Below are 27,675 nucleotides of genomic sequence, written 5' to 3'. Positions count from 1 at the left end.
TGTATACAGTGAGTTACAATAATCGAGTCGAGACGTGATAAAAGCATGGATAGTCCTCTCAAAGTTCTTAAAACACAGGAAGGTCTTCACCTTTGCTCGAGATCTTAGATGGGAAAAGATGGATTTGACCACAGAGCTGACTTGTTTGTCACATTTCAGGGCACTATCTGTATTGTTCAGTAGACAACAAATAAAGAGAAAAGGATTGCTGGTACTGGTGTCATTATTCCACGAGGAACACACATCATATATAAATTACCAGCAAATGCACCTTTATACAATCCATTACTGCCACCTGCTGGACTAACTCATCACCCATTACTAATAGACACTCATTACACTATCCACATAGACTGCCATGCATTTTACATATTGAGATAGAGGCCTAAAATCAATGTTAGAAGTTTGTTGGTCTCAGAGGGGCCAAATACACCTCAGTCTTACTTTCATTTACATTTAGAAAGTTTAAGGACAACCAGACCTTTAGATCAGACAGACAGGCATTTAGATCAGACAGACAGGCCTTTAGATCAGATAGACAGGCCTTTAGATGAGATGAAAGTTCCTTTGCTCATGATCTTAGATGGAAAAAAGAAAATCATTATTTTTATTATTGAATCTGATAGTAAATAAGTTCAATCACATCACAGTGAGACACAAAGTACTGTCATTGTATTGAATTCATTCAGTTTAATTGATGAAATGATTTCTAGAAAGAGTTTGGAGTTGTGTTGATGTGAGATACAGTGAGTATATTTCACTCATCCAGTTGTGTGTGTGTGTCTCTGATGATCAATTTCACACACACACACTGAGGAATCAGGATAAACTACTCTAAATCCAGCATAGAGGGGTCGAGTGAATGTGGTGATGAGTGTGTGTAAGTGTGTGAGTGTGTGTGTGTCAGAGACGCTGTAGAAGGACAGAGTGCCGGCCGGACTGTCCACATACACTCCTACTCTCTTACAGCCGTGTGAAGGGGGACGTATGACAGTGCTGTTATTATTGTGACAGACAGTGAATCTGTTATTAAAGCACCTCAGACTCCAGGAGTTTACATTGAATCCAAACCAACAGTCACGACTCCCTCCTTTCCTGCTGATTTCTTTATATGACACTGATATTTCAGCACCATCTCCACTCCATTGAGTCTCCCAGTAACAGCGTCCAGTCAGACTCTCTCTACACAGAACCTGAGGACACACATTAAATCTCTCTGGATGATCAGGATATTACTGACGATCTCTCACATGTGTCACCTTCTTGTTTCCCTCAGACAGAATGAGTTCAGTGTGTACTGTGTTTGAATCCAGTGTGAGATCACAGACATCTGAACACAAGAAGAGAAAAAAAACACTTAAAACACAACAATCACTAAACCAGTGTGTGTGTGTGTGTGTGTGATTGTATGTGTGTGTGTGTGTATGAGTGTATGTGTGTTTGTATGAGTGTATGTGTGTGTGTGTATGTGTGTGTGTGTATGAGTGTATGTGTGTGTGTGTATGAGTGTATGTGTGTGTGAGAGTGTGTGTGTGTGTGTATGTGTGTGTGTGAGAGTGTGTGGGTGTGTGTGTGTATATGTGTGTGTGTGTGTATGAGTGTATGTGTGTGTATGAGTGTGTGTGTGTGTGTGTGTGTATGTATGAGTGTATGTGTGTGTATGAGTGTGTGTGTGTGTGTGTGTATGTATGAGTGTATGTGTGTGTGAGAGTGTGTGTGTTTGTTTATATGATTTACGAGGAACATTTTTTAGGAGTATAAACTGGTAACAATATAGCTTATGGTAATATTATAGCTTATTGTGCTATAAATGTGATTTATGAGGAAATATTGTATTGTGTTATAATTTAAATCAATTAAAAATCATACTAAATATTTTTTTTAAATGTAAATCTGGTTTAGGGAAATCAGGCTTGTACAGTATAAAAATCATTATGTCTATGGAAAGTCCTCATAATGATAGGTAGACCAACATGTGTGTGTGTGTGTGTGTGTGTGTGTGTGTGTGTGTGTGTGAGCGTGAGTGTGTAGACCTACATTTGCATGGTCCTGCTGTAATCCTGAACTCTCCTCCATTATCCACACTATAAAAACACAAACACACACAAATGATGACATCACATTCAGATCACCTGAAACTTACTTCAAAGTGATTTTATCTGAAATAACACACAGAGAATGTCTCTCTCTCTCTCTCTCTCTCTCTCTCTCTCTCTCTCTCTCTCTCTCTCTCTTTATTAATTTATATTTATTAGCTTTATTGGCATGTAAAAGTTTGATGGTTTTATAGCCTCATTTTTTATCAACTATTTGAAACTTTCAGAAAAGAATCTAATAAAGACGCACAGGACTGTTATTTAGTTTTCCTGGAACTGAATGTGTTAACACTAACAACAAAACAAATATGTGATTAATCGTGATTCAATATTTCAATCCACTGACAGTTTACAACACATGAGGGGTGTGAGGGGTCCAGGAACTGAGTTTGACACCCCTGCAATACACACACACAACATCCCACCAACAATAAACTCAAGTGCTTTCACACTGCACTTAACCCTGGGTTATTGTCTTTTAACCCCGCTTTAACCTCCAGTAAAGTAACGTTTCACACTTGTAACTCTGAAAGGTGATTAGCAACACTTTTAATCCTGGGTTATGAAACGGCTCCAGATCAGTGTTAGCGCCGCTTTTAAAAGTGCAGCAGTAAGTTTTCATCTGGCTCTTATTCGTCCCAATAGTACCAGTGGTTTTGGAATTTATACTGACACCACAGACTGATCACTGCCCGACCCCCCCTGTGAAAAATCCTGCACCGCCCCTGTTAACTGCTGCTGCGCTACACAAAATGTCTGTAAGATGGACTGCTGCGACTCGTAATCTCTCTGGCGGCTGATGAGACCGTTGTGTGCTCGCTCTTGGTGCTTGATGTCACACCGTTTATCTGTGATCATTATTGATATTATTAGTGGTAGTAACTGATCAACTGCAAGACAGTTTGTTATGTCGCGGTCAACATGGCAGCATCCATGAGGGCTGACCGCTCAATGTCAAATTAAACAGCTTTTATTGAGGTCAGTATCTGACTGGAGTCATCATCTAATGTGAGTGTACATCATTTTAAACATATTTGTGTGCTATTGTGTTTATTTGTAACACTTTTTAAATGAGCTTAATACAGTGACAGAGCACAACACAACCAAATGTGCTACAGTATCACTGTTCATTTCCTGTATGCTAATGCACTTTATAAACCCTATTTAGTACTTTACAAATAAAACATATTATTAGTATTAAACATATTGTAGTCTTGCTGTTGTGCTGCACTTAAGCAAATAATAAATCATATAAAATGAAAATAAGTTCATCGTAACATTTCATATAAACACAATCCGTTTGCATCTAAATATATTATCCTCCACAGATTTCATGGGACGATGCAACAAACTTTCCAAACAGAATAACTGAGAACCATTAATGGTGCCAAACCCAAAATGTCCAAAATACTCTCACACTGCAGATTTCAGCAGTGAAATAAATGTACTATAAGACTGTCCAAAGCATTAACCAACAGATTCAAACTTTACATATCTAAATGAATTCACGCTGACAGTCATATTGTATTCCTAAACGCACAATATTTGATCATTTGTTTTGAATACATGATCTGATTTCTTTTGCCAGAGACAATAATCTTAATGTAGGATTTTTATATTTGGACCAAGAAAAAGCTTTTGATCGTGTAAATAAATGTTCAGGATCCGACATGTCTTTGTGGTGAGATGAGCCCGTGCCGTGCCTTTAAATGAAGTGTCCATTCAATGTAAAATGAGGAAATCACAATTTATCAAAAGTATCTGATGATGTCATCATTAAACTGATTTGGATTTTAGAAAAGTTCAGATTTTATATTTAAACAGATTTTGTATTCATGCAATACTGTGAATAAGAATGTCTATGGTGTGAAAATCATCTATTATTAAACTGGGGTATATCGTGAAACTGTTAAACCGTTACATCCCTACTGGAGATGTGCAACTATTACAGAAACCATCTTCAACATCATTACAGCAGAGAAATGCAGACCTGCAGACACTCTTGCATCATTTACCAGTGATGCTGCTTCTGTTATGATCCGTAAGATTTGAACATTTCGCTTTTATTTGAACAGCAGTTTTGATATAGAATTGATTTTTACTGTCAAGGCAAGAAAACAGAAGAAAGAGACTAAAAGACCTTTTCCCTGAATCACTGTCACTGTCCACTGTGTTTCCCATCGAATAAAAAGGGAAAGTCTTACCCAACCAAATACTGCAAAACCATTTCAACAATATTTTGGTTATATCAAGCAAGCAGCACCTTTTTTTTGCCAATGTGTGAACGGCTTGTAACACAACTTATAAAATGAGCCCTTCACAGACTTCCTAGTTTGCCTATTAAAGCCTGTAGACTGATTTTCATGTGAAGGAGCGGGTCAGCTTTGCCGGAAAATCACAAATATGTGCCGTTTATGTGCGCTCCGAGAGCCTCAGTGCTTCTCTTCCACTATTCAACAGTGACAACAAACTGCAACACTAGACAACGTTATCTTAGAGATGAATCCAGCAAACGTCCCAGCACAACACCGACTCCAACACAAACTCAGAGTAAGCCAAAAAAAAAATGTATCTACTGAATCCCGTCTGGCTAAGCGGGAATGTGATCGTGGTCAAGTGAAAACTAGAGTGAAAATCGGCAGGGCATTTGTTTCCTGGATGGACCTTTCTTCGGTTTTCGGGATCAAATCTGACCCTGAATTGTCGTTTTTCTTATTGGACAGGTAAACTTACATAACTGCAAAGCATGTGACATATTGAGCCATAAGGATTGATCTGTGTCATTTTAGCTAAACTACAATAACACATGAAATGAATGCTAGACAATGTTCAAGATAATGCAAAAAGACACATTCATTAGTGTAACGTAACTTGGTTATACAGAAAATATATATCATCTATTATTATAAAACAATAGCGCATCGATATATCAAAATGACAGTTGTGATGAATCACATCAATACTGAATTGTGTCAACATATTTATAATGTACAGTCTATTTTATAAACAGCTACTGTCATCATCCACCAAATTTAGCTAACAGCTATTGAGAAAGCTGACTAGCTAACTAACGCTGACATAGACTATCGTATAAATGCAGTCAATGTATCGTGCAAAGAAAAGTGATTATTCAAACTACAGTCTCACATAGTCAGACCGATATCCACACTTTGTTTTAGCCCTGTTCCAGCACTGGAGAGTCAAATATAATATACAGTCTTAAAGTTTGTAGTAAAACAATCATTACTGTGTCATTTTAATTATGCTACCTCATCTGTCAGCATGATGCTGGTGAATCACATTCAGTCTCTTTGTACGTCATTGTTTTGGTAAATGCTCGCTCGTGTCCCTATGGAGTGTGTGCGTGATCACGAGCAACAGGTAGCTGCTGCAGTTAACTTCCCGGCCACAGGTGTCATTAATAACAAGGGTTTCTGAATCTTACATACGACACCTTTAATAAAATTTGCCCTTTGTCACCTTTTCTGTATTTAGGGGACTGTGCTCAAGTCATCTCTTGGAAAACTAAAGTCCAAAAGCACTGTAAAGGACAGGTGGGAATCTTGGCTATGAGTTGGGGTTTATGATTTAGTGATTATGTCCCGAGACAGCTGGGATAGGCTCCAGCACAGGTGACCCTGCATATGACAATTGGCTTTAGAAGATGGATGGATTTAGTGATTAGTAACACTAATAATAATGTTCTTAATAGGGGGTGATTTGTTGGGGATTATAATTGTATGATTGAGAACACTTTTAATAAGATTCAGGTGGTGTCCTTCAGGGATTATACACCCCCCCCCCCAAACAAAGTTCAAACTTTTGTGTCTTACATGACACTAATCTAGGAACTGAGTCTCATATTTTGTTGACATGCAGACCAATGAAAGTGTGCAGAATACACTGCAAATATAATTAAAATAATGTTTAAATATGTACAAAATGCTACATGTATGTACATGCAGCAATATCAGACACTCAAGTGTTTTTTCTAAATCAAATCCATGAATAATTAGTTTTTCCATTTTCATGAGTAGGTTCTGAATTCCCTTGAATGCCCCCAGAGTGAGTTATGTCCACACGCAAAATATCAAAAGAATGCAAAATCTGTTATAATGAGGTCACGTGACACTTCATAGTGTAGAGGAGTAATATACTGAATTCTTGATTTGTCATATTAAAACATTTATAGATAAAAATATATTTAAAAATACTGTAAATACTAAACATATAAACAAATGGGTTTTGTCTACTGTACTGTATTTGTTTTACTTCCTATTTTATACATAGCTATAAAAATAGTCAGAAATCATCAATACGGTCGTTCTGTACACTGTGTGTGTGTGTGTGTGTGTGTGTGTGTGTGTGTGTGTGTGTTTGGTGGTTTTATTAGGTTATACACTAGTAGTTACGAAGGTGTTATGCTATAAATGTGGTTTATGAGGACATCTCTAGTGTCCTTGTAATTCAAACATACATAATATATTATTTTTTTTAAATGTAAATATCTCAAATGTTTCTGTGAGGGTTAGGTTTAGGGGATAGAATATATATTCTAAAAAGCATTGTGTCTATGGATTTTCCACGTAATGATAGGAGTAACAATGTTTGTGACTGTGTGTGTTTACAGGTTTAATATATGTACATCTCTGATGTCTGTTTTAGATCTTTTCATCTGGAAAGCAACATCTACTAAACATCTAAAATATCAGATTTACAACATTCTAGATCATAAATGTCTCAAAGACATCTGCTGAATGTCTTATTGACATTCAAGACAATATTTGTCATCTTATAGACATATTGCAGATGAGCAAACAATGTAAAATAGATGTTGTTAAGATGTAAACACACATCAAATAGACGTCTGGTTGATGTACGTGTGCTATCAGGGATTGTTTGTACAGTATAAAAATCATTATGTCTATGGAGAGTCCTCATTATGATAGGAGTACCAACATATATGTGTGTGTGTGTGTGTGTGTGTGTGTGAGACAAACACATTGTCACCTAATGTAAAGAAATATGGCTGGACTGCAATAATTGTATTTCCCTGATGTGTTGACTGCATATAGGTGAGCTGTTGTCCATTATCGTGATGTTTTGTGACAATTTCGCTGTTTGAGTTACTTGTGATTGACAACAGAATGACCGCCTAATGTAAACAGACATGTTTGATCCCAATTTAAACTGGAGTGGTGGTGGTGTAGTGGACTAAAGCACATAACTGGTAATATGGTAATCAGAAGGTTGCTGGTTCGATCCCCACAGACACCACCATTGTGACCTTGAGCAAGGCACTTAACTCCAGTTTGCTCCGGGGGGAATGGTCCCTGTAATAAGGGCTCTGTAAGTCGCTTTGGATAAAAGCGTCTGCCAAATGCATAAATTTAAATGTAAACTTTTATAGTAGTAATTTTGTGACCTTTTGGATGTCTATGTCATAAAATAATCATACCATGTGCTTGAAAAGACTGTATGAGTATCAGTTTGTGTGAATATGAATTACAGGCACTTGGGCAGTGTAGTTTAGTGTTGTCATGAAAACAGATTTTAATCTGACAGCACTGACTGTTGCAGAAACACAAATGTGTGACGCTACTCTAAGGGGGCCAGTCATAAACCATCACAAATATGCACCAGTAAGTGTGAAAGGGTGAAGTGACAGATGCTTAAAGATTGTTCTTTTGAATTGTTTTCCTAAAATGAGTAAAAATAATATTCTATATAAAATGTAATGATTAAAAAAATGTCCTCATTCTAATGAAACATTAAAAATATATGTCTTCTGTGTGTATTTGTTAAGGATTTAGATTTTTTAAAAGGAATAAATACAGGTGCTGTTTCAGTGAATTCACTGACCATTCAATAAATTCAAGACCAATTAGGGCCTGGGTTTAAGGGGTTAATATGGGTATAAACAGGGTTTTACAGCTCAACATACTTAAGTTTGTCCAGTGTGCAGTTTGGATCATTGAGTATTTCAGAGAGCAGCCTGACTCCTGATTCTCCTGGGTGATTGTAGCTCAGATCCAGCTCTTTCAGGCGTGAGAGATTTGATCTCAGAGCTGATGCCACAGAACAACAGCCTTTCTCTGTCACCATACAGCCAGATACTCTACAAACACACATACATAACAGTCAGATAATCTAAATATTTGCATATAACCAGTCAAATAATCTACAAACGCACAACAACAGTCAGATAACCTACAAACAAACATCAGCATTTACCAGCACACACACACACACACACACACACACACACACACACACACACACACACACACACACACACACACACACACACACACACACATGTATATATGAGCTAGGAGACATACATAAAAACATATTTATTTGAGAGGAAGGTTAAATAATAAAATAACTGTATATGGTATTTGGATGGCTGATGACTCAATATATTCCAGTAGTCACCATGACTCTAGTGATTCAATGCCAGTCCAGAGGAATGCCAGAAAATTGGCCACAGGACAAGTAAGGTCCCGACAACTGCATTTAAAAATCCATTTCTTTAAAATTATTCAGTTGATAAATAGTTCTCTAGGAGACAGCATAAGCTAATTATTGACAGCTTTCCCAAATCATAAGTCTGCTATGCTATTACATCTTGATAATGTGAACAACGTTGTGTATTCGTTTACAGTAGCAGTTCAAATGTTAATGTGGTGCTAGTCATTTGTCCTGCATTAGTTATTGATTAGTTTTGCATGAATTATGAAACTTTTTCAGTAGTTCCTGGGAAGCATTAAAAAATAGTAGTTATTGATTAGTTAATAGTGAACTACCACTTTCATCTGTGTGCTATTACTTACTAATTCATTAATCAGAGCTTTTTGTTAGTTAATAGTAGTTACTAGATTGTTAATATTGTGGTACTCATTTGTTCCTGTGTAGTTATTCATTAACTAAGGAACCTTATTCTAAAGTTTTACCGAGTTTTCTAAAGAGCTGGACATAAATTAATGTTGTGATAATTTTGAACTGTGATGTCACAATCAGAATAACTTGATTCACTTGAGAGGAAACAGACTCAGCTGAGGGAGCCCATCAACAAGTACACAGTAGTGGGCGACCGATACATCGCCAAGGCCGATAAATCCGATGATATTCTGACATATTTAATGATCGCCGTTGGCCGATAAATTTCCCAGTTTGGCGATGAAAATCACCTGCCTGTACGTGAAGCATACGAGACATATAAATAACTAGTCACAGTTTGTTTTGTTGTTACATGCCATCGTGTAACTACAACAATACTCCGGTGTGCAACATAGTGTCATTTAAACGGTCCACATAACAGAGCCGCGGCAGACGCGTTTGAGTTCATGTTAAAGTGCTCGCCTGTTTCACTCTCTCTCTCTTCTAAACAGTTTCCTGTAACTTTTAGCTGTCTTGTCTAGTGACAAAAAGGCAAATATCAATCAAACTGTTATCATTTACTGTCTGCAAATATGCACATATCCAATAAACCAACTTTACTCAACAGTTCCCTGTAACTGTTCTTATGATTTAAGGCAAATATCAATAAAACTTCTATTATATACTGTCTGCAAATATGCGCATATCTCGTTTAAACAGATGTCATTCACGAACCTCAAGAAAATTTTATTCCCGTCGAGCACTCATCTAATATCTTCCTCTGAAGCGAGTATTCCATCAGCCAGAATCAAAAACTTCAGTATCAGGATCAAAAGTTCTTCTCATTCACAAATCATGAAGTAGGCGATACAGGCTGTTTAAACTGTCAGGAGATGGATCTGCATGAGCATGTGAGTGCAACTTCAAATCTGTCCCCGAAACCAGGAAAATGCTACCTCCGGAGGCTGTATACTTGGGTACGATAAAAATAAGTTGCTTTTCAAACTATTTGGAGATCAGTTTCCTAAAGCATTCAATTCATTCAAAACAGCGGTCAGTTAAGCCATGAACTGATTAGGATGCAAGTCAGCTGCCTACATTTTCGGATGCAGCCCAAGATAAAAGCGCTTCACGTGTGCTTTAAGTAAATTTCTTATTCACTATACACTGTTTGTAAAATTGGTTTGATTCTGTATTTTTGAGTAAATGCGATTGCTAACGTGGACATGCCATTCATAGTTGCTGGACTACTGTATGAACTGTTATTTCCTTCTTCCTAATATATTAACAGTTTCTTCACTTTCATCAACAAATTACTAAAATGACTAAAATGTGATGACTAAACAGAAATCTGAAGAAACTGATATCTACCATTTAAAATGCAATATTATCTTTTTGTTTTGTGTGAAATTGAATATATATTGTGCTAAATAAGAGTTTATTATTATTATTTTTAGCATTTTTATGTTTGTTACTATAATAAATTGTGTGATATGTCGGCCTTGTATCGGTCTATTGGCCACCCTGGATATTGATATCGGCAGGGGCGGACTGGCCATCGGGAATACCGGGAACAATCCCGAACGGCCGGTCCATTTCAGGCCGAAGACCGGCCGGTGGTCAAAGAGTTTTTTTTTTTTAATGATACGCGACCGGCCTAACCGGCCTCTCAGCTGCAGCGGAACGCTGTGTGTGTGTGATTCAGACCGGGCCAGACCAATACTTTCAATCTGAGGGGGGATACGAGCGGCCCCTCCCAACTTGGACTGATCCTCGTTTTTCCTGACATCCGATTGGCTCAAACCAGGCGCCGATCAAAGGAGTTTACTTTTGGTCATGTTTGGCGGGTTTGTGTGAATGCAACAGATACGAACGGTAAAAAATGGCAAAAAGAAGGATAGAAGAGAAAGAAATGGGTGGGGCCGAAAAAATAAGAATTAAAAAGAAAAAAATTTTGGCACAAGAGGCAGCTAAATGCGCCAAATTAACAGACCTTTTCCGTAGTGGAAAGAGTGCTGTGGCAGCCGGAGGTGCAGATGAGGAAGGACCCAGCAGCATGGACAGGACAGGTGCACGATTAGGGATATATTAGTGATTAATTATACACTGAAATTGTTTATATTTGCATTTAAATATAGGCATTTATTACATGGCTTGGTAGAATTCCAATGTAGGAAGAGAGAAGAGGAGGAGCAGGAGAAGAGAGGAGGAGAGAGGAGGAGGAGGAAGAGGCGGAGGAGCAGCAGAAACCAGGAAACAGACAGGTAGAGGGGCAGTGTGCAAGGCTGGGTAGGCAATCATATTAGGCATATCAATCAATCAATCGATCAATCAATCAAAGCTTTATTAAGGACACACACACACAAAATAGAAAAATACAGCACAATATTACATATTTACATATAGGATAAAATGCCAATAGTTCCACATACTAGATAATAATAACCTGACTGAAGCACAGATTGAATTAGAAAATGTATTATTCTTAGTCATATTTATTACTGATGTTCTTCTCATGTTCTTCTCAGCTGTACAATCAGTAAGCAGAGGCAGGGTCCAGCACAGGGGAAACTGAGCCAGGGAGAGTTGAAAGTGAGGACACACACACACACACACACACACACACACACACACACACAAATCTCTATTTTATGGGACTACATTGTGATTTTTGAGTATCTGAGTGGGTATTTGTTAGTATTTGTAACCATTTTATCACTCCGACTGACTGTACACATGACATGCTGGTAGTTAGCAGTATACTAACTATACTGTGACTTATGTGTTCGAGATTAGGTTTTGCTGACCTGGTTGTGTTCAGTGCAGTGGTGACTTGCTTATACAACCTGAAGAGGCAGGTGTCATCCTAAAATTTCTTGAAGGTCTTCAGTGTAATCTGATTCTCTTTATACCATAAAAACACTATTAGAATTAAAATAACTGCAAAAAATCCTTCTGCTCGTGCACCAAGGGCACTCGCGTAAAAGGCCTCTCCATCTTAAAGTCCCGGGCTGAATTTCAGTCCCAGTATGTCCCTGGATATCGGCCATTAAAAACCCCACATCGGTCAACCACTGGTACACAGTAACCACAGCTATGAACCACAATATTAGTATATTCCAATGTACTAATGAATCTGCAAACACAAACCTCAGTATTTCCAGTGTACAGTGAGGACTCTTCAGTGCATCAGAGAGCAGCTTCACTCCTGAATCCTGCAGGTCATTGTTACTCAGGTCCAGCTCTCTTAGGGATTTTGATGATTGTAGAACTGAAGACAAACTTTCACAGCACTGACCAGTGAATCTACAAGCAGCAAATCTAAAACAAATAAAGAAACAATGATAAAAAGCAGTTTTATACAACAAATGGTAATAACAGAGTGAATGCTCTATAGTTTGATATGAAGGGTTGTGACAGTCACTGAGATATTTATTGTTTCATTGTCACAGCTATGAACCACAATATATTCATATTGTATATTCTAATGTACTAATGAATCTGCAAACACAAACCTCAGTATTTCCAGTGTACAGTGAGGACTCTTCAGTGCATCAGAGAGCAGCTTCACTCCTGAATCCTGCAGGTCATTGTTACTCAGGTCCAACTCTCTCAGGGATTTTGATGATTGTAGAACTGAAGACAAACTTTCACAGCACTGACCAGTGAATCTACAAGCAGCAAATCTAAAACAAATAAAGAAACAATGATAAAAAGCAGTTTTATAAAACAAATAGTAATAACAGAGTGAATGGTCTGTAGTTTGATATGAAGGGTTGTGACAGTCAATGAGCCATTTATTGTTTCATTGTCACAGCTATGAACCACAATATATTCATATTGTATATTCCAATGTACTAATGAATATGCAAACACAAACCTCAGTATTTCTAGTGTACAGTGAGGACTCTTCAGTGCATCAGAGAGCAGCTTCACTCCTGAATCCTGCAGGTCATTGTTACTCAGGTCCAGCTCTCTTAGGGATTTGAATGATTGTAGAACTGAAGACAAACTTTCACAGCACTGACCAGTGAATCTACAATCTGCAATTCTAAATTAGATAAAGAAACAATGATAAAAAAGCAGTTTTATAAAACAAAGAGTAATAACAGAGTGAATGCTCTACAGTTTGATATGAAGGGTTGTGACAGTCACTGAGCCATTTATTGTTTCACTGTCACAGCTATGTACCACAATATATTCATATCATATATTCCAATGTACTAATTAATCTGCAAACACATACCTCAGTATTTCCAGTGTACAGTGAGGACTCTTCAGTGCATCAGAGAGCAGCTTCACTCCTGAATCCTGCAGGTCATTGTTACTCAGGTCCAGCTCTCTCAGGGATTTTGATGATTGTAGAACTGAAGACAAACTTTCACAGCACTGACCACTGAATCTACAAGCTGCAAAACTAAAAAAAAATTAAAGAAACAATGATAAAAAGCAGTTTTATAAAACAATTGGTAATAACAGAGTGAATGCACTACAGTTTGATATGAAGGGTTGTGACAGTCACTAAGCCATTTATTGTTTCATTGTCACAGCTATGAACCACAATATATTCATATTGTATATTCCAATGTACTAATGAATCTGCAAACACAAACCTCAGTATCTCCAGTGTACAGTGAGGACTCTTCAGTGCATCAGACAGCAGCTTCACTCCTGAATCCTGCAGGTCATTGTTACTCAGGTACAGCTCTCTCAGACTTGAGGAGTTTGAGCTGAGAACTGAGGCCAGTGCTGAACAACTTTTCTCTGTCAGATTGCAGTCCATCAGCCTGAGAGAAATGACAAGATAACAGTGTGTTAATCTATAAGTTTTAGTGAAGGATACTCAATACAGCTGTTGGGTACAAAGAAAAAATACACTCACCTAAAGGATTATTAGGAACACCATACTAATACTGTGTTTGACCCCCTTTCGCCTTCAGAACTGCCTTAATTCTACGTGGCATTGATTCAACAAGGTGCTGAAAGCATTCTTTAGAAATGTTGGCCCATATTGATAGGATAGCATCTTGCAGTTGATGGAGATTTGTGGGATGCACATCCAGGGCATGAAGCTCCCGTTCCACCACATCCCAAAGATGCTCTATTGGGTTGAGATCTGGTGACTGTGGGGGCCATTTTAGTACAGTGAACTGTCATGTGAATTGTCATGTTCAAGAAACCAATTTGAAATGATTCGAGCTTTGTGACATGGTGCATTATCCTGCTGGAAGTAGCCATCAGAGGATGGGTACATGGTAGCCATAAAGGGATGGACATGGTCAGAAACAATGCTCAGGTAGGCCGTGGCATTTAAACGATGCCTGATTGGCACTAAGGGGCCTAAAGTGTGCCAAGAAAACATCCCCCACACCATTACACCACCACCACCAGCCTGCACAGTGGTAACAAGGCATGATGGATCCATGTTCTCATTCTGTTTACGCCAAATTCTGACTCTTCCATCTGAATGTCTCAACAGAAATCGAGACTCATCAGACCAGGCAACATTTTTCCAGTCTTCAACTGTCCAATTTTGGTGAGCTATTGCAAATTCTAGCCTCTTTTTCCTATTTGTAGTGGAGATGAGTGGTACCCGGTGGGGTCTTCTGCTGTTGTAGCCCATCCGCCTCAAGGTTGTGCGTGTTGTGGCTTCACAAATGCTTTGCTGCACACCTCGGTTGTAACAAGTGGTTATTTCAGGCAAAGTTGCTCTTCTATCAGCTTGAATCAGTCGGCCCATTCTCCTCTGACCTCTAGCATCAACAAGGCATTTTCGCCCACAGGACTGCCGCATACTGGATGTTTTTCCCTTTTCACACCATTCTTTGTAAACCCTAGAAATGGTTGTTCGTGAAAATTCCAGTAACTGAGCAGATTGTGAAATACTCAGACTGGCCCGTCTGGCACCAACAACCATGCCACGCTCAAAATTGCTTAAATCACCTTTCTTTCCCATTCTGACATTCAGTTTGGAGTTCAGGAGATTGTCTTGACCAGGACCACCCTGCTAAATGCATTGAAGCAACTGCCATGTGATTGGTTGATTAGATAATTGCATTAATGAGAAATTGAACAGGTGTTCCTAATAATCCTTTAGGTGAGTGTATATGGCCACAATGTTTGATTGCTTATAGTCGTTTGCAAATTTTTTGAAGCTCTTCTACTGTCAAGACACAGTCTGGAATGCCCAACTTGTTTTGTTTTGGAGTTCTGTCTGTTTTGGTCCATGTGTGCATTTGTTTTGAGGACATGTATTTGTTTGTGTTTGTGTCAGCCATGTGCTCTCCTTACTCCGCCTCCTCATTCCACCTTGCCACACCTCCTCATCAGATCCTTGTTGTGTTGTTTGTCAGCACCTGTTCCTCATGTGCTCTCCCTCTACATACTGTGCCTTCTACCTTCTTGTGTCTGTTAGATCGTTTTGTGAGTTTGGTTAGTCATTCCTAGTCTGTTTCTCCAGTTGGTGTCTTGCTTATTTTCTTAGTTTCAAATTGGTTCTATTAATTTTGCTGTGAGAGTTTTTGGTTTGTATTTTGTTTTTGTTTTTTTTTTCATAAAAGCTCTTTGTTTAGCATCCCAGCACTTGGGTCCAGATTGCTGCAAAATATTCTGATGTCTAAGAATTTTTGTCCTGAAAACAAACTTGAACTTCCCCAAAACAACTCTAATGTATGATGGAGGTGAAGTTAGGTAATTTAAGCAGTTTAGTAAAGATATATATTAACAGCATAATACTTGTAGCTACCAGTTATAGCCTCTGTTCATTGTTATGTTAACATTTTAATTTGTGCAAATCCTGATTAATCCTGTCTAACAATTCATTCTAATAAAAGAAAATTAAACATACATGATTTATACATAAGCCTCTGAAATTAATCTCCGAAAAAATATTTTTCTCAGATGCAAAAATCACAAAATAATTCCACAAAGTGACATCAGCCTTCAACACGCTCCAAGTAGTCAAGGGTTTAGGTTGTTCCAGTTAAACCCATTACATGTCTTCCGAAAGGTATTGGACACTTGGACAACGTAAGCAGTGACATACATCCAAGTCCATGTGACAGAGTTAAGTATGCAAGGGGATACAATTTTTAAATGGATGGTAGGTCTGAGCAGCGCGTTCCTGAGGCGGGAATTAGGCAAATGTGCCACATAGTGATGTAGCTATTTCACAGAAGTAATGGCTGGGCTACAAACCATGTCTTTCAGGAGCAGTGTTTTCTGTGGGAGAGAGTAACTCCCTTTGGTGTGGAATTTGTGCTTTCTAACTTTGCAGACCTTTTACATGCACAAACAGCAATATTACGCACTAATGGAAAGGTAATGTCCCAATAAGTATAATAGGGCCTCTTTAAGCCTAATCAGACACTAATTAGATAATTTACTGTTTTAACAATGTAAACAAAAAAAATTATGTCACTGTGACATAATCATACGTAACAACTTCTTACAATAAATAAAGTCAGTTGTTTAGCTGTTTTCAATGGCAGCAAATGTAGGTGCTTCTCTTTCACAATGTGGCCCTGTTTTTCAGTCCAATAAATGTCTAATTATTTTGATACTGTGGCAGCGGGGGCATGATCAAGCGCCCGTCCGGGAGAGGAAAGTGGTAAGGGCGCTTACACCTGAGCTAAATTATGCCTAACACCTGTCTCTAATTCCAGTGAGCACGAGGAGAACGGCATAAAAGCAGACACAGAGCCTCCAGTCGAGAGAGAGAGAAGAAGAAGAGGGCTCGACCGCCCACGGGCTCGCCGCCAAATGGTACTCCGCCAGACGAACAGCTTCCTCCAGCGACGCCTGGCGGTGGCACTGGACCCACTCCGCCGTTTTCCTGGGCAGCTGTTGGACAAATTTTTCCAGCACCACCTGAACGATCACTCCCTCGATGTCGCGCTCCCCTGCAAGCAGCCACCTCCGACAGGCGTCCCAGAGCCGTTGAGCAAACGCAAACGGGCGATCGGACTTCTCTAACTTCATGCCCCGGAAGAGCTGGCGATTCTCTTCTGGGCTCCGACCGACCCGTTGCAGAATGGCTCTCTTCAGGTCTGAGTAAGCCAGGAGGATCGTCGCCGGCAGTTGTTGTGCCGCAAGTTGAGCTTCCCCGGACAGGAGAGGAATTAGGCTGGCTGCCCTCTGTTCGAGCGGCCAGCCCCAAATTTCTGCCGTGCGCTCAAACAAATCGAGGAAGGCCTCAGGATCATCTGCTGCCCCCATCTTCTGTAACGTGGGCGGGGGTAGCATAGCTCGGGTGTCCGGGGTCGCGGTTGTGGCCGACGCGGTCTCCTGGCTGAGGAGGCTCCGGATGGCATGCCGGTCCTCTGCCTGAGCCCGCATGATTTCGAAAAACCGGCGATCTTGGTCCTGCCGGAGCTCAAGCAGGGCTTGACCACACCCCCGCTGCCACAGATACCAATAAAGGAGTCCATATTTTTAGCAATGTTTAGTGTTGTTTTTATGAATAAACATGATAATACTATGATAAACATATTATAATATGAGATAAATAACGTGCTGTTATAAAAACATGAATGGAGAATTGAGATCAGTTTATTGAAACTGGAGTTGTCACAATAAACCTTGGTAATGGCATACCATCATACTACTCTTATTTCTTTCTTAGACTGACATGGCTGAAGTAGTAAAAGTAGTATGTGTCATTTGATATTTATACGCATCCCATGAAACATACGCTACCGTTGTCATCTGTGATTCTGGCCAATCATGAATACAGTAAGTTGTGACATCATCAGAGCTCTTGCAGCCACTCTGGAGAAGCTGCGTTGGCAGTACTAGCCGGCTGCTCTTGAATCGCACACAAGGTACTTTAATGGCATACATCACGGTGACGTGGCACTGACACCATCTTAAGTCAAACAACAATTCTAACCGACATGCACTGCTTCAAGTCAAATTCTGATCAGATCTGATCACACAGCGCTGCATGAAGTTAAACATCTATTGATTACACTTAGTTGAAAACATTACCTACAGATGATAACACAATATTTACCACCAAATTCTCTTTTCCTCTGTGTACCATCTTCTAATTTAACAATAATGTCATCTCTTTAAATCAGTCAACAAAGATAAACACTTGACAAAAAGCCGTCTAAACTAATAATTCATTACCAATCGAAATAAATATTGATCGCTATATTATTCACACCTTAATGCAATTTTATATATTACAGTATAACATCATTTAATATAGTTTTTAGTCAAATCCATTAAAGGATTATCAAAACAGAGCAAAATAAACATTGCAGGAATAAAGGAAGCTACAATATGACAAATAATTTACTAAAGAATTGTTATGTATTCCTTGTCTTGTTTCACTGTTGCCCTTTGTTTGCCATTTTTGTCACTTTTGTAATTCCTTAGTTTTCACCTTTGTCCCTTTTGTAGCCCCGTAGTCTCCTTGTTAGCTTTCGTGTTCTCCGTTCATTGTTTTCACCTGCCCTCGTTAATTTGCCATTGGTTTCTGTTTATCACCTTGTTATCTTGTCTGAGTTCTGTTTGTTCATTGGCCCCTTTGTCCCATGTTCATGTATTTATACCCTGGTTCTTTGTTCAGTCCTTGTCTATCGTTGAATGTTGTTTAGCCTGGTATGCTGTCCCTGCCCATGTTCTCAGTTTTATGTTTATTTCCCCATTGAGGGTTTTCCTTTGTGTTTATTCGTTTGACTTCTTTAATAAAGTTAAGCTGCATTTGGATCCGCATCTCCTCGTCTGCCTTCGCTGCTCATTCGTAACAGAACGATAGACCAAAATGGATCCAGCGTCAGAGGAACCACCTTTCTTAGTCCCGGTCTGTGAGCCAGAGCCCACGCCTGCCCCGGTCAGCGAGCCAGAGCCCACGCCTGCCCCGGTCAGCGAGCCAGAGCCCACGCCTGCCCCGGTCTGCGAGCCAGAGCCCACGCCTGCCCCGGTCTGCGAGCCAGAGCCCACGGCAGCCACGGTCAGCGAGCCTGAGCCCTCGTCAGCCACGGTCAGCGAGCCTGAGCCCTCGTCAGCCACGGTCAGCGAGCCTGAGCCCTTGCCAGCCACGGCCAGCGAGCCTGAAGCCATGCTGACCAGGAACAGCATTCCAGCTTCGCCAGTCGCATCAGCCCGGAGGAAGAGGAGAAGGGGAAAGGTCTCTGCTCTCCAGCCTCCGCCTGCCGCAGCCCCGTGCCCTAAATCCCCCTTGGCTCTGCCCTCAGTGCCCAGCGAACCCAAGCCGGCGCATACCACGGTAACCCAGCCAGAGCCTGTCGCCTCAGAGGTCAGTGAGTCAGTGCCTGTCACCTCAGAAGTCAGTGAGCCAGTGCCTGTTGCCTCAGAATCAGTGAGCCAGTGCCTGTCGCCTCAGAGGTCAGTGAGCCAGTGCCATTGGTTTCTGTTTATCACCTTGTTATCTTGTCTGAGTTCTGTTTGTTCATTGGCCCCTTTGTCCCATGTTCATGTATTTATACCCTGGTTCTTTGTTCAGTCCTTGTCTATCGTTGAATGTTGTTTAGCCTGGTATGCTGTCCCTGCCCATGTTCTCAGTTTTATGTTTATTTCCCCATTGAGGGTTTTCCTTTGTGTTTATTCGTTTGACTTCTTTAATAAAGTTAAGCTGCATTTGGATCCGCATCTCCTCGTCTGCCTTCGCTGCTCATTCGTAACAGAACGATAGACCGAAATGGATCCAGCGTCAGAGGAACCACCTCTCTCAGTCCCGGTCAGCGAGCCAGAGCCCACGCCTGCCCCGGTCAGCGAGCCAGAGCCCACGCCTGCCCCGGTCAGCGAGCCAGAGCCCACGCCTGCCCCGGTCAGCGAGCCAGAGCCCACGCCTGCCCCGGTCTGCGAGCCAGAGCCCACGCCTGCCCCGGTCTGCGAGCCAGAGCCCACGCCTGCCCCGGTCTGCGAGCCTGAGCCCTCGTCAGCCACGGTCAGCGAGCCTGAGCCCTCGTCAGCCACGGTCAGCGAGCCTGAGCCCTTGCCAGCCACGGCCAGCGAGCCTGAAGCCATGCTGACCAGGAACAGCATTCCAGCTTCGCCAGTCGCATCAGCCCGGAGGAAGAGGAGAAGGGGAAAGGTCTCTGCTCTCCAGCCTCCGCCTGCCGCAGCCCCGTGCCCTAAACCCCCCTTGGCTCTGCCCTCAGTGCCCAGCGAACCCAAGCCAGCGCATACCACGGTAACCCAGCCAGAGCCTGTCGCCTCAGAGGTCAGTGAGCCAGTGCCTGTTGCCTCAGAATCAGTGAGCCAGTGCCTGTCGCCTCAGAGGTCAGTGAGCCAGTGCCTGTCGCCTCAGAGGTCAGTGAGCCAGTGCCTGTCGCCTCAGAGGTCAGTGAGCCAGTGCCTGTCGCCTCAGAGGTCAGTGAGCCAGCGCCTGTAGCCTCGACCGTCCCTAAGCCAGCGCCTGTAGCCTCGACCGTCCCCGAGCCAGCGCCTGTAGCCTCGACCGTCCCCGAGCCAGCGCCTGTAGCCTCGACCGTCCCCGAGCCAGCGCCTATAGCCTCGACCGTCCCCGAGCCAGCGCCTGTAGCCTCGACCGTCCAAGAGCCAGCGCCAGTAGCCGTGACCGTCCAAGAGCCAGCGCCAGTAGCCAGGACCGTCCAAGAGTGCATCGGCTCCACTTCCTGGGCCTTCTACGCAATCGCCTCCCTCGGCTCCGCCTCCCAAGCCCCCCACGGCCCTGCCTACGCCTCCTTCGGCGCCGCCTCCCAAGTCTTCTACGGCTCCGCCTCCGAGGTCCTCCTTGGCTCCGCCAGCCTCTGCCCTGCGGCCACCTCCCAGGTCTCCCGTACCGGCTACTGCCCAGAGACCAGCTCCCAGGCCACCCAAACCAGCTCCTGCCCCATGGCCCGCTCCCAGACCTCCTAATCTGAATCTGGTGCTCACCTCGTGCCCAACTCCCGAGCCCCCCCAGACCTATCCCCACATTGTGGCCGCCTTCGAGGCCTCCTGAACCTACCCCTGCCCGGTTGACCTCCCCCAGGCCACCGGACCAGGTCCCCTTCGCACACCCTCATAGACTGCTTGCCTGTCCTCTCGGCCTCCTTGGACTGCCTGTCTGCCCCTCGTTGCCCCCTTGGACTTCCTGCCTGCCCTCTGTGCCCCTTGGACTGCCTTCTTGCTCTTGTGCCCCCCTGGTCTGCCTGTCTGCCCCTGGTGCCCTCATTTTGTGTTTTGTGGGTTTTTTGTTCTTTAGGATCGTCTGGGATCCGATCCTTTGAGGGGGGCTCTGTTATGTATTCCTTGTCTTGTTTCACTGTTGCCCTTTGTTTGCCATTTTTGTCACTTTTGAAATTCCTTAGTTTTCACTTTTGTCCCTTTTGTAGCCCCGTAGTCTCCTTGTTAGCTTTCGTGTTCTCCGTTCATTGTTTTCACCTGCCCTCGTTAATTTGCCATTGGTTTCTGTTTATCACCTTGTTATCTTGTTTGAGTTCTGTTTGTTCATTGGCCCCTTTGTCCCATGTTCATGTATTTATTCCCTGGTTCTTTGTTCAGTCCTTGTCTATCGTTGAATGTTATTTAGCCTGGTATGCTGTCCCTGCCCATGTTCTCAGTTTTATGTTTATTTCCCCATTGAGGGTTTTCCTTTGTGTTTATTTGTTTGACTTCTTTAATAAAGTTAAGCTGCATTTGGATCCGCATCTCCTCGTCTGCCTTCGCTGCTCATTCGTAACAAGTATAAAACAATCAAACCCTTAAAATAATAGTAATAATTATTCAGTGTTATATTATAATAATAAACTTGACTGAGTCCACCAATAATAATTCAGTATTGTATCATTGTTATAAATGGTGTGGAAACAGGACAAGACAGACGAGAGGTGCGGATCCAAACGCGGTTTTATTAAGGATTAACACAGAAGAAACAAAAAGGTAAACACAAACAAAAGTCCACGATGGGAAAAACAGGAAACTAAAACACGACGAAACAGACTTAAACACAATGAAACCAAACTCAGAACTCGGGCAGGGAACACATACCGGGCATGACAACTTTCAACAAACGAACAACAATCGACAGAGACTAAACAAAGAGCCAGGGTTTAAATACACAGACAAAGTGGAGACTGAACGAGACACAGGTGAAAACAATGATGAGTGCAGGCAGTGGGGGAGGCCGGGAATTGTGGGAAATGTAGTTTAACACACAGACAGTGAGACTCAGGGCGGACAACAGGGAAAATGTGACATGGACCGGGATCGGTGACGGGTGAGATGGAAAATACGGAGCGGACAACAAGGAAACGTGAAATAAACATGATAGTGAAACCGAGAACATTTATGCATTTGGCAGACGCTTTTATCTTAGCAACTTACAGAGCCCTTATTACAGGGACAATCCCCCTGGAGCAACCTGGAGTTAAGTGCCTTGCTCAAGGACACAATGGTGGTGGCTGGGGAGCTTGAACCAGCATCCTTCTGATTACCAGATTATCAGTTATGTGCTTAGACCACTACACCACCACCACTCCATACAAAGAACAAAGGGCAGACAACACAGGAACGTAACAATCATATTTATCTGGGTTTTTGCACATTATGTTCATTAAAGAAATGTTTTAGTAAAAATATATGGAGGTAAATTATGATTTATTTATGAGGCAGATGTGTATGTGTATGTGGAAGCATAAATAAAAATTATAAAGTATCAGTATAAAGTAAATAAAGTATCGTTTAATATTTATTTAGTGGAAAACTGTAGAAAACATGCTTTAGTTATATAAAACTTGATTAATAACTTTACATTAACAATTTTGAATCTATTTGGCTACAATGTCTGTTTAAAATTAAGGTAAAACTATAAAAAGTAACACATGAAACCAAACATACATCAAAATAGTATAAGGGGTTGTTTTTAATCTAACAAAATATTAATTAAAATCTAACCTCTGCTATTTAATTACAATAAAGTGAGTTTAAAACACTAAATTACTCACTCAGCTTTTCTGGATGCTTTGATCACCGGCAGCAGCCTCAGAAGACATTCATGTGATGGATCATATTTCCTCAGATTAAACTGATCCAGCTCCTCTTCTGAGTTCAGCAACACAAACACCAGAGCTGACCACTGAGCAGGAGAGAGACGGACTCCAGAGAGACGATTGATATCTCTTCTGTTCACGTATGTTTGTACTTCCTGCACTAAAGAATGATCATTGAGTTCATTCAGACAGTGGAACAGATTGATGGATTTCTCTGGAGAGGGATTCTCCCTGATCTTCATCTTAATGTACTTAACTATTTCCTGTTTGCTGTCAGAGCTGCTTCCTGTCTGTGTCAGTAGATTTCGTAAGATTGTCTGATTGGACTTCAGTGAGAGACCCAGAAGGAATCGAAGGAAAAGGTCCAGGTGTCCGTTCTCACTCTGTAAGGCCTTGTCCACTTCACTCTTCAGGAAATCACTCATAGATGACCCAAACATACTTAAGGGACCTGATGTTTGTTTAGAAACAGAAATAAAAGCATACAGAGCAGCGAGAAACTCCTGAATGCTCAGATGCACAAAGCTGAACACCTTCCCCAGGTGCAGTCCAAACTCCTCTCTGAAGATTTGGGTACAAACTCCCGAGTACACTGACGCTTCTCTGACATCAATGCCACACTCTCTCAGGTCCTCCTCATAGAAGATCAGGTTCCCTTTTTCCAGCTGTTGAAAAGCCAGTTTTCCCAAAGACAGAATCCTCTTTCTAGCCTGCTGAAGATCCACCTCACATTTCCCATCATACTTCTGGCTCTTCAGTTTGCTCTGAAAGATCAGGAAGTGTGTGAACATTTGAGTGAGAGTCTTGGGGATCTCTGCACTCTCTGCTTCACTCAACAGTCTCTGGAGAACAGTGGCTGAAATCCAACAGAAGACTGGTATGTGACACATGATGTACAGGCTTCTTGATGATTTCATGTGTGTGATGATTCTGTTGGCCAGACACTCATCTTTTATTCTCTTCCTGAAATACTCGTCCTTCTGAGGGTCATTGAAGCCTCGTACATCTGTGAGGTGGTCAACACACTCAGGAGGAATCTGATTGGCTGCTGCTGGTCGAGAGGTGATCCAGAGCAGAGCAGAAGGAAGCAGATTCCCCTTGATGAGGTTGGTCAGCAGCACATCCACTGAGGCCGACTCTGTCACATCACACAAAATATAATTGTTCTGGAAATCTAGAGGAAGTCGACACTCATCCAGACCATCAAAAATGAAAATGACTTTGTAGTCATCAAGGAATGTTGATCTCAGTTCTTTTGTATCTGTGAAAAACTGATGAAGAAGATTCATCAAACTGATATTTTTGTGCTTCATCAGATTGAGCTCTCTGAAAGGAAGTGGGAATATGAAGTGAACATCCTGATTTGCTTTTCCTTCAGTCCAGTCCACAATGAACTTCTGCACAGAGACAGTTTTCCCAATTCCAGCAACTCCTTTAGTCAGCACAGTTCTGATGGCTTTGTCTTGTCCAGGTAAGGCTTTAAAGATGTCATTGCATTTGATTGGTGTTTCCTGTGTCTCTGCTCTCCTGGATGCTGTCTCAATCTGTCTCACCTCATGTTCATTATTGATCTCTGCACTCCCTCCCTCTGTGATGTACAGCTCTGTGTAGATCTCATTCACAAGTGTTGAGCTGCTTTGATTTGACATTCCTTCAGTAATTCTCTGGAATTTCTCTTTTAGTTTTGTTTTGAGTTTTTGTTGATGCACAGAAATCAGTTCTGATGTAAAGAGGAAAAGAAATGGGAATTATAATTGATGTTGATGTTTAATGGTCATTAGACATTAAGTTTATTTTCTTTCACTAATATTGAGTGAATCCAGACACTGTGTGTTTCCTCTGAAGGTGACGTGATGTAATAGTGACGTGAGTGCGAGCTCTTACTGGTTTGAATTGTGTTAGCAGGTCTGTCTGCTTCATCTTCTTCAGGACGTGCAGTGTGATCTTCAGAAACCCCTCTCTGACTCTGCTCTGACCTTCATCATCCTCCTCCTCTCTCTCAGAGCATGCTGGGGAATCTGAGATCAGTAGTCTCTTGAAACTCTTCAGCTCTTTCTTCATCAGAGAGATGATTTTGTGCTCAAGTTCCTGAAATCAGTGAACATTCAAACAACAAACTTCATTCAGTAACAAAGAGGAACTGAAGGATCAGTGGACAAGAATCACCACTCATTTTATTTGTGCTTTAGTTGTCTTGAATTCATTAATTTGTGTGTGTGTGTGTGTGTGTGTGTGTGTGTGTGTGTGTGTGTGTGTGTGTGTGTGTGTGTGTTATTAAGATGAGGGTGAAGCTAAAAAACAAAAACAGCCTATATGTGTGTGGTCTCACTCTCTCTATCTCTCACACACCTCAAAAATGGAGTCCAATGGCACTTTTCCAGCAGTTGAGTCTGATTCATCCTGTTTGTTTCTGTAGTTGATCAAAGACTCTCCTGAACTGAAGTTAACTGGTTGTTCCATTGACCCGTCACACTTCATGGACACACAGCTGGGTTCAGGAGATTCTCCATGAATGACACTAAAACAGCAATTAAACAGAGTTTAGTTCATGTGTTTTTTTAGTAATCTGAAAAATATAATTTCAACATCCAGTGCAATAAAACACATTTAATGATGTGTCTTATATATTATATGTCACATGAGAACTTGCAATGTTTAACTGAGAAATCCTGAAGCTGCAGTGAGGACGTGTGTTTTATTTGATCATTCAGAACACAAAACACGACATAACGGGACGTTACAAGCAGGGGCGGGATTACGATTTCTGAGGCCCCATTTGGAAAAATTACGTAAAATTGATTTTAAATCATAATTTTAAATTCATACTTTAAGCCGTTGTAGCAAAGTACATTCAAAATGTTTAATGAAATAAAAATCTAGTTAATTATAATGAATGATGTTTTCCAGTTGTTACTGGAAACAGGGTGTGCAAGAATCTACTTCACCAGTAACATTTTGGAATTGAGTTGGTATTTATTAATATTATAACCATCAATTACAGTATTTATTGTTGTCCAGTTTGTCATTATAACATGATACAGTATTATTATTATTACTTTGAGTATTAATATATTAGTATTATATTTCTGTCTTATTTACTTTCTCCTGGATCTTATATTCTGACGCTGCAGTGTTTTGTTCACCATGTTGTAAAAGGCAGTATTTTATGTTGGCATCGTGGCAACATTCTTAACAGTAACAGTAAACACACAAACACTGCGGCCATCACACACTAGAGCAGAAGGGAAAATATTTATCAAGTGCTGAAACTCAGGACTCATTATTTTTATTATAATTGCATATTTTCTTTTAGATTTATATTTTTTACACTGGATTCTTTCTAATCGTCCCGTGTGTACACGTTCATACTGTCAGTCAACATGAGAGTCCTCACCTCACATCAGCACAAGGGGCTCCTGAACTGAATTTAAGTGGAGGATCCATTGACCGGTCACTCTTCATGGACACACAGCTGGATTCAGGAGATTCTCCATGAATGACACTAAAACACAACAGCAATTAAACACTGTTTTAAAAACTACAAACTCTCACAAACACTCTTTTCCTCTCATCAGTTTCTCAGTTTTACTCTTCCCAATATTTCTCTCTTCTTCTTTATTTTATTTATGTATACAATTTGGATGGTTTATACTTTATTTTGTTTTTTATTTTTTTCCTTCACCTGTTCTTGTCTTTATGATTGTATTCATACATTGTTTGATCTTATTGAACATTTAAATAAATGTCCCTTAACACACCCTTATGTGTGCATAATTTTATCTTTAAATCTTTAAATATGGGACGATTGTGCTAATAAATCCATGCTTCAGTTCAGCTCCCTTGTGGAAGAGTTTATCTGTCTGTCTAGTGGATGAAGGGCGACTCTTTTACGAGGGCCGAATAACTTTCAGCTACGACCGAAGAGTTTCAAATTTACATGCCAATAAATGCACAGAATTGATGTACACTATACAATGCAATGTGCTGCTTTCTGAAAAACTGTTTTCACAAGAAATAAATCATCAAATTTACTTTTACAGGAGAAACATACACACAAATGACCTTGTGGCATGGGGGGCGTGGTCGTATGTCGGTCTGTGGGAGAGAGAGAGAGCGGTAAGGCTTGTCTCCTGGTTTGTAATGATCTCTAACACCTGTGTCTTGTTGTAGTGATACGTAGAGAGACATTTAAAGGGACGCCGAGTGTCGAGAGGGAGAGAGAGAGTGGATCCAGAAAGCTCCACAGACTGAGTGTGCTATTGTTTGGGTTTAGGTTTAGGTTGGTTTGGTTTATGTTCAATGTATATACGAGAGAGAAAGTAAAAGTCCTTATCTCAAACCTGCTTCACTGTCTCCTGACTCCTCCATTGCTCAACGAACCTGTTCACAGACCTTTGACCCCAATCCTAAGTAATGTATATTTTTCCAGTTCTGTCTGTGACTGAATCAAACCGGTCTCACTGTCATCTTACTGTAGATCTCACTTTACCCTAAAGCTGTTTTCACATGTTTATACTTGAGATAATCCAGTCTGTTCTCATTTCTCCTCAGTGTTTTTATACTGTAGTGTTGTGCAGCATATCAGAAATATCTATCAGTGTATTTTATTAAAGCATTGAAATCCTCTGACCTCTTGACCTTCCCTGTGTCTGTCTGTCCACTGAGATCCTTTGTGGAGTCCATGACATCATCTGAACAGTCCACTGAACACCTGTCAACAAACGGGACAT

The 27,675-nt window shown here is 41.1% G+C and overlaps 1 protein-coding gene across 1 annotated transcript in view; it reads right to left on the bottom strand.

Moving 5' to 3' along the window:
* The window catches only part of LOC127650289 (NACHT, LRR and PYD domains-containing protein 12-like), a 459,642-nt gene that overhangs the window by 56,374 nt on the left and 375,593 nt on the right, over positions 1–27,675 (bottom strand). Inside the window, exons 11-15 of the mRNA XM_052135611.1 lie at positions 13,592–13,765; positions 13,225–13,395; positions 12,859–13,029; positions 12,494–12,664; positions 12,129–12,299 (exon numbers count right to left, since the gene is read on the bottom strand). Coding sequence (XP_051991571.1) covers positions 12,129–12,299; positions 12,494–12,664; positions 12,859–13,029; positions 13,225–13,395; positions 13,592–13,765 — 858 coding nt within the window. The remainder of the gene's footprint in view (positions 1–12,128; positions 12,300–12,493; positions 12,665–12,858; positions 13,030–13,224; positions 13,396–13,591; positions 13,766–27,675) is intronic.

Source organism: Xyrauchen texanus, chromosome 10, assembly GCF_025860055.1.
Source record: "Xyrauchen texanus isolate HMW12.3.18 chromosome 10, RBS_HiC_50CHRs, whole genome shotgun sequence".
In the NCBI taxonomy this organism is placed as follows: domain Eukaryota; kingdom Metazoa; phylum Chordata; class Actinopteri; order Cypriniformes; family Catostomidae; genus Xyrauchen; species Xyrauchen texanus.
This window is presented reverse-complemented; position numbering and strand designations above follow the sequence as displayed.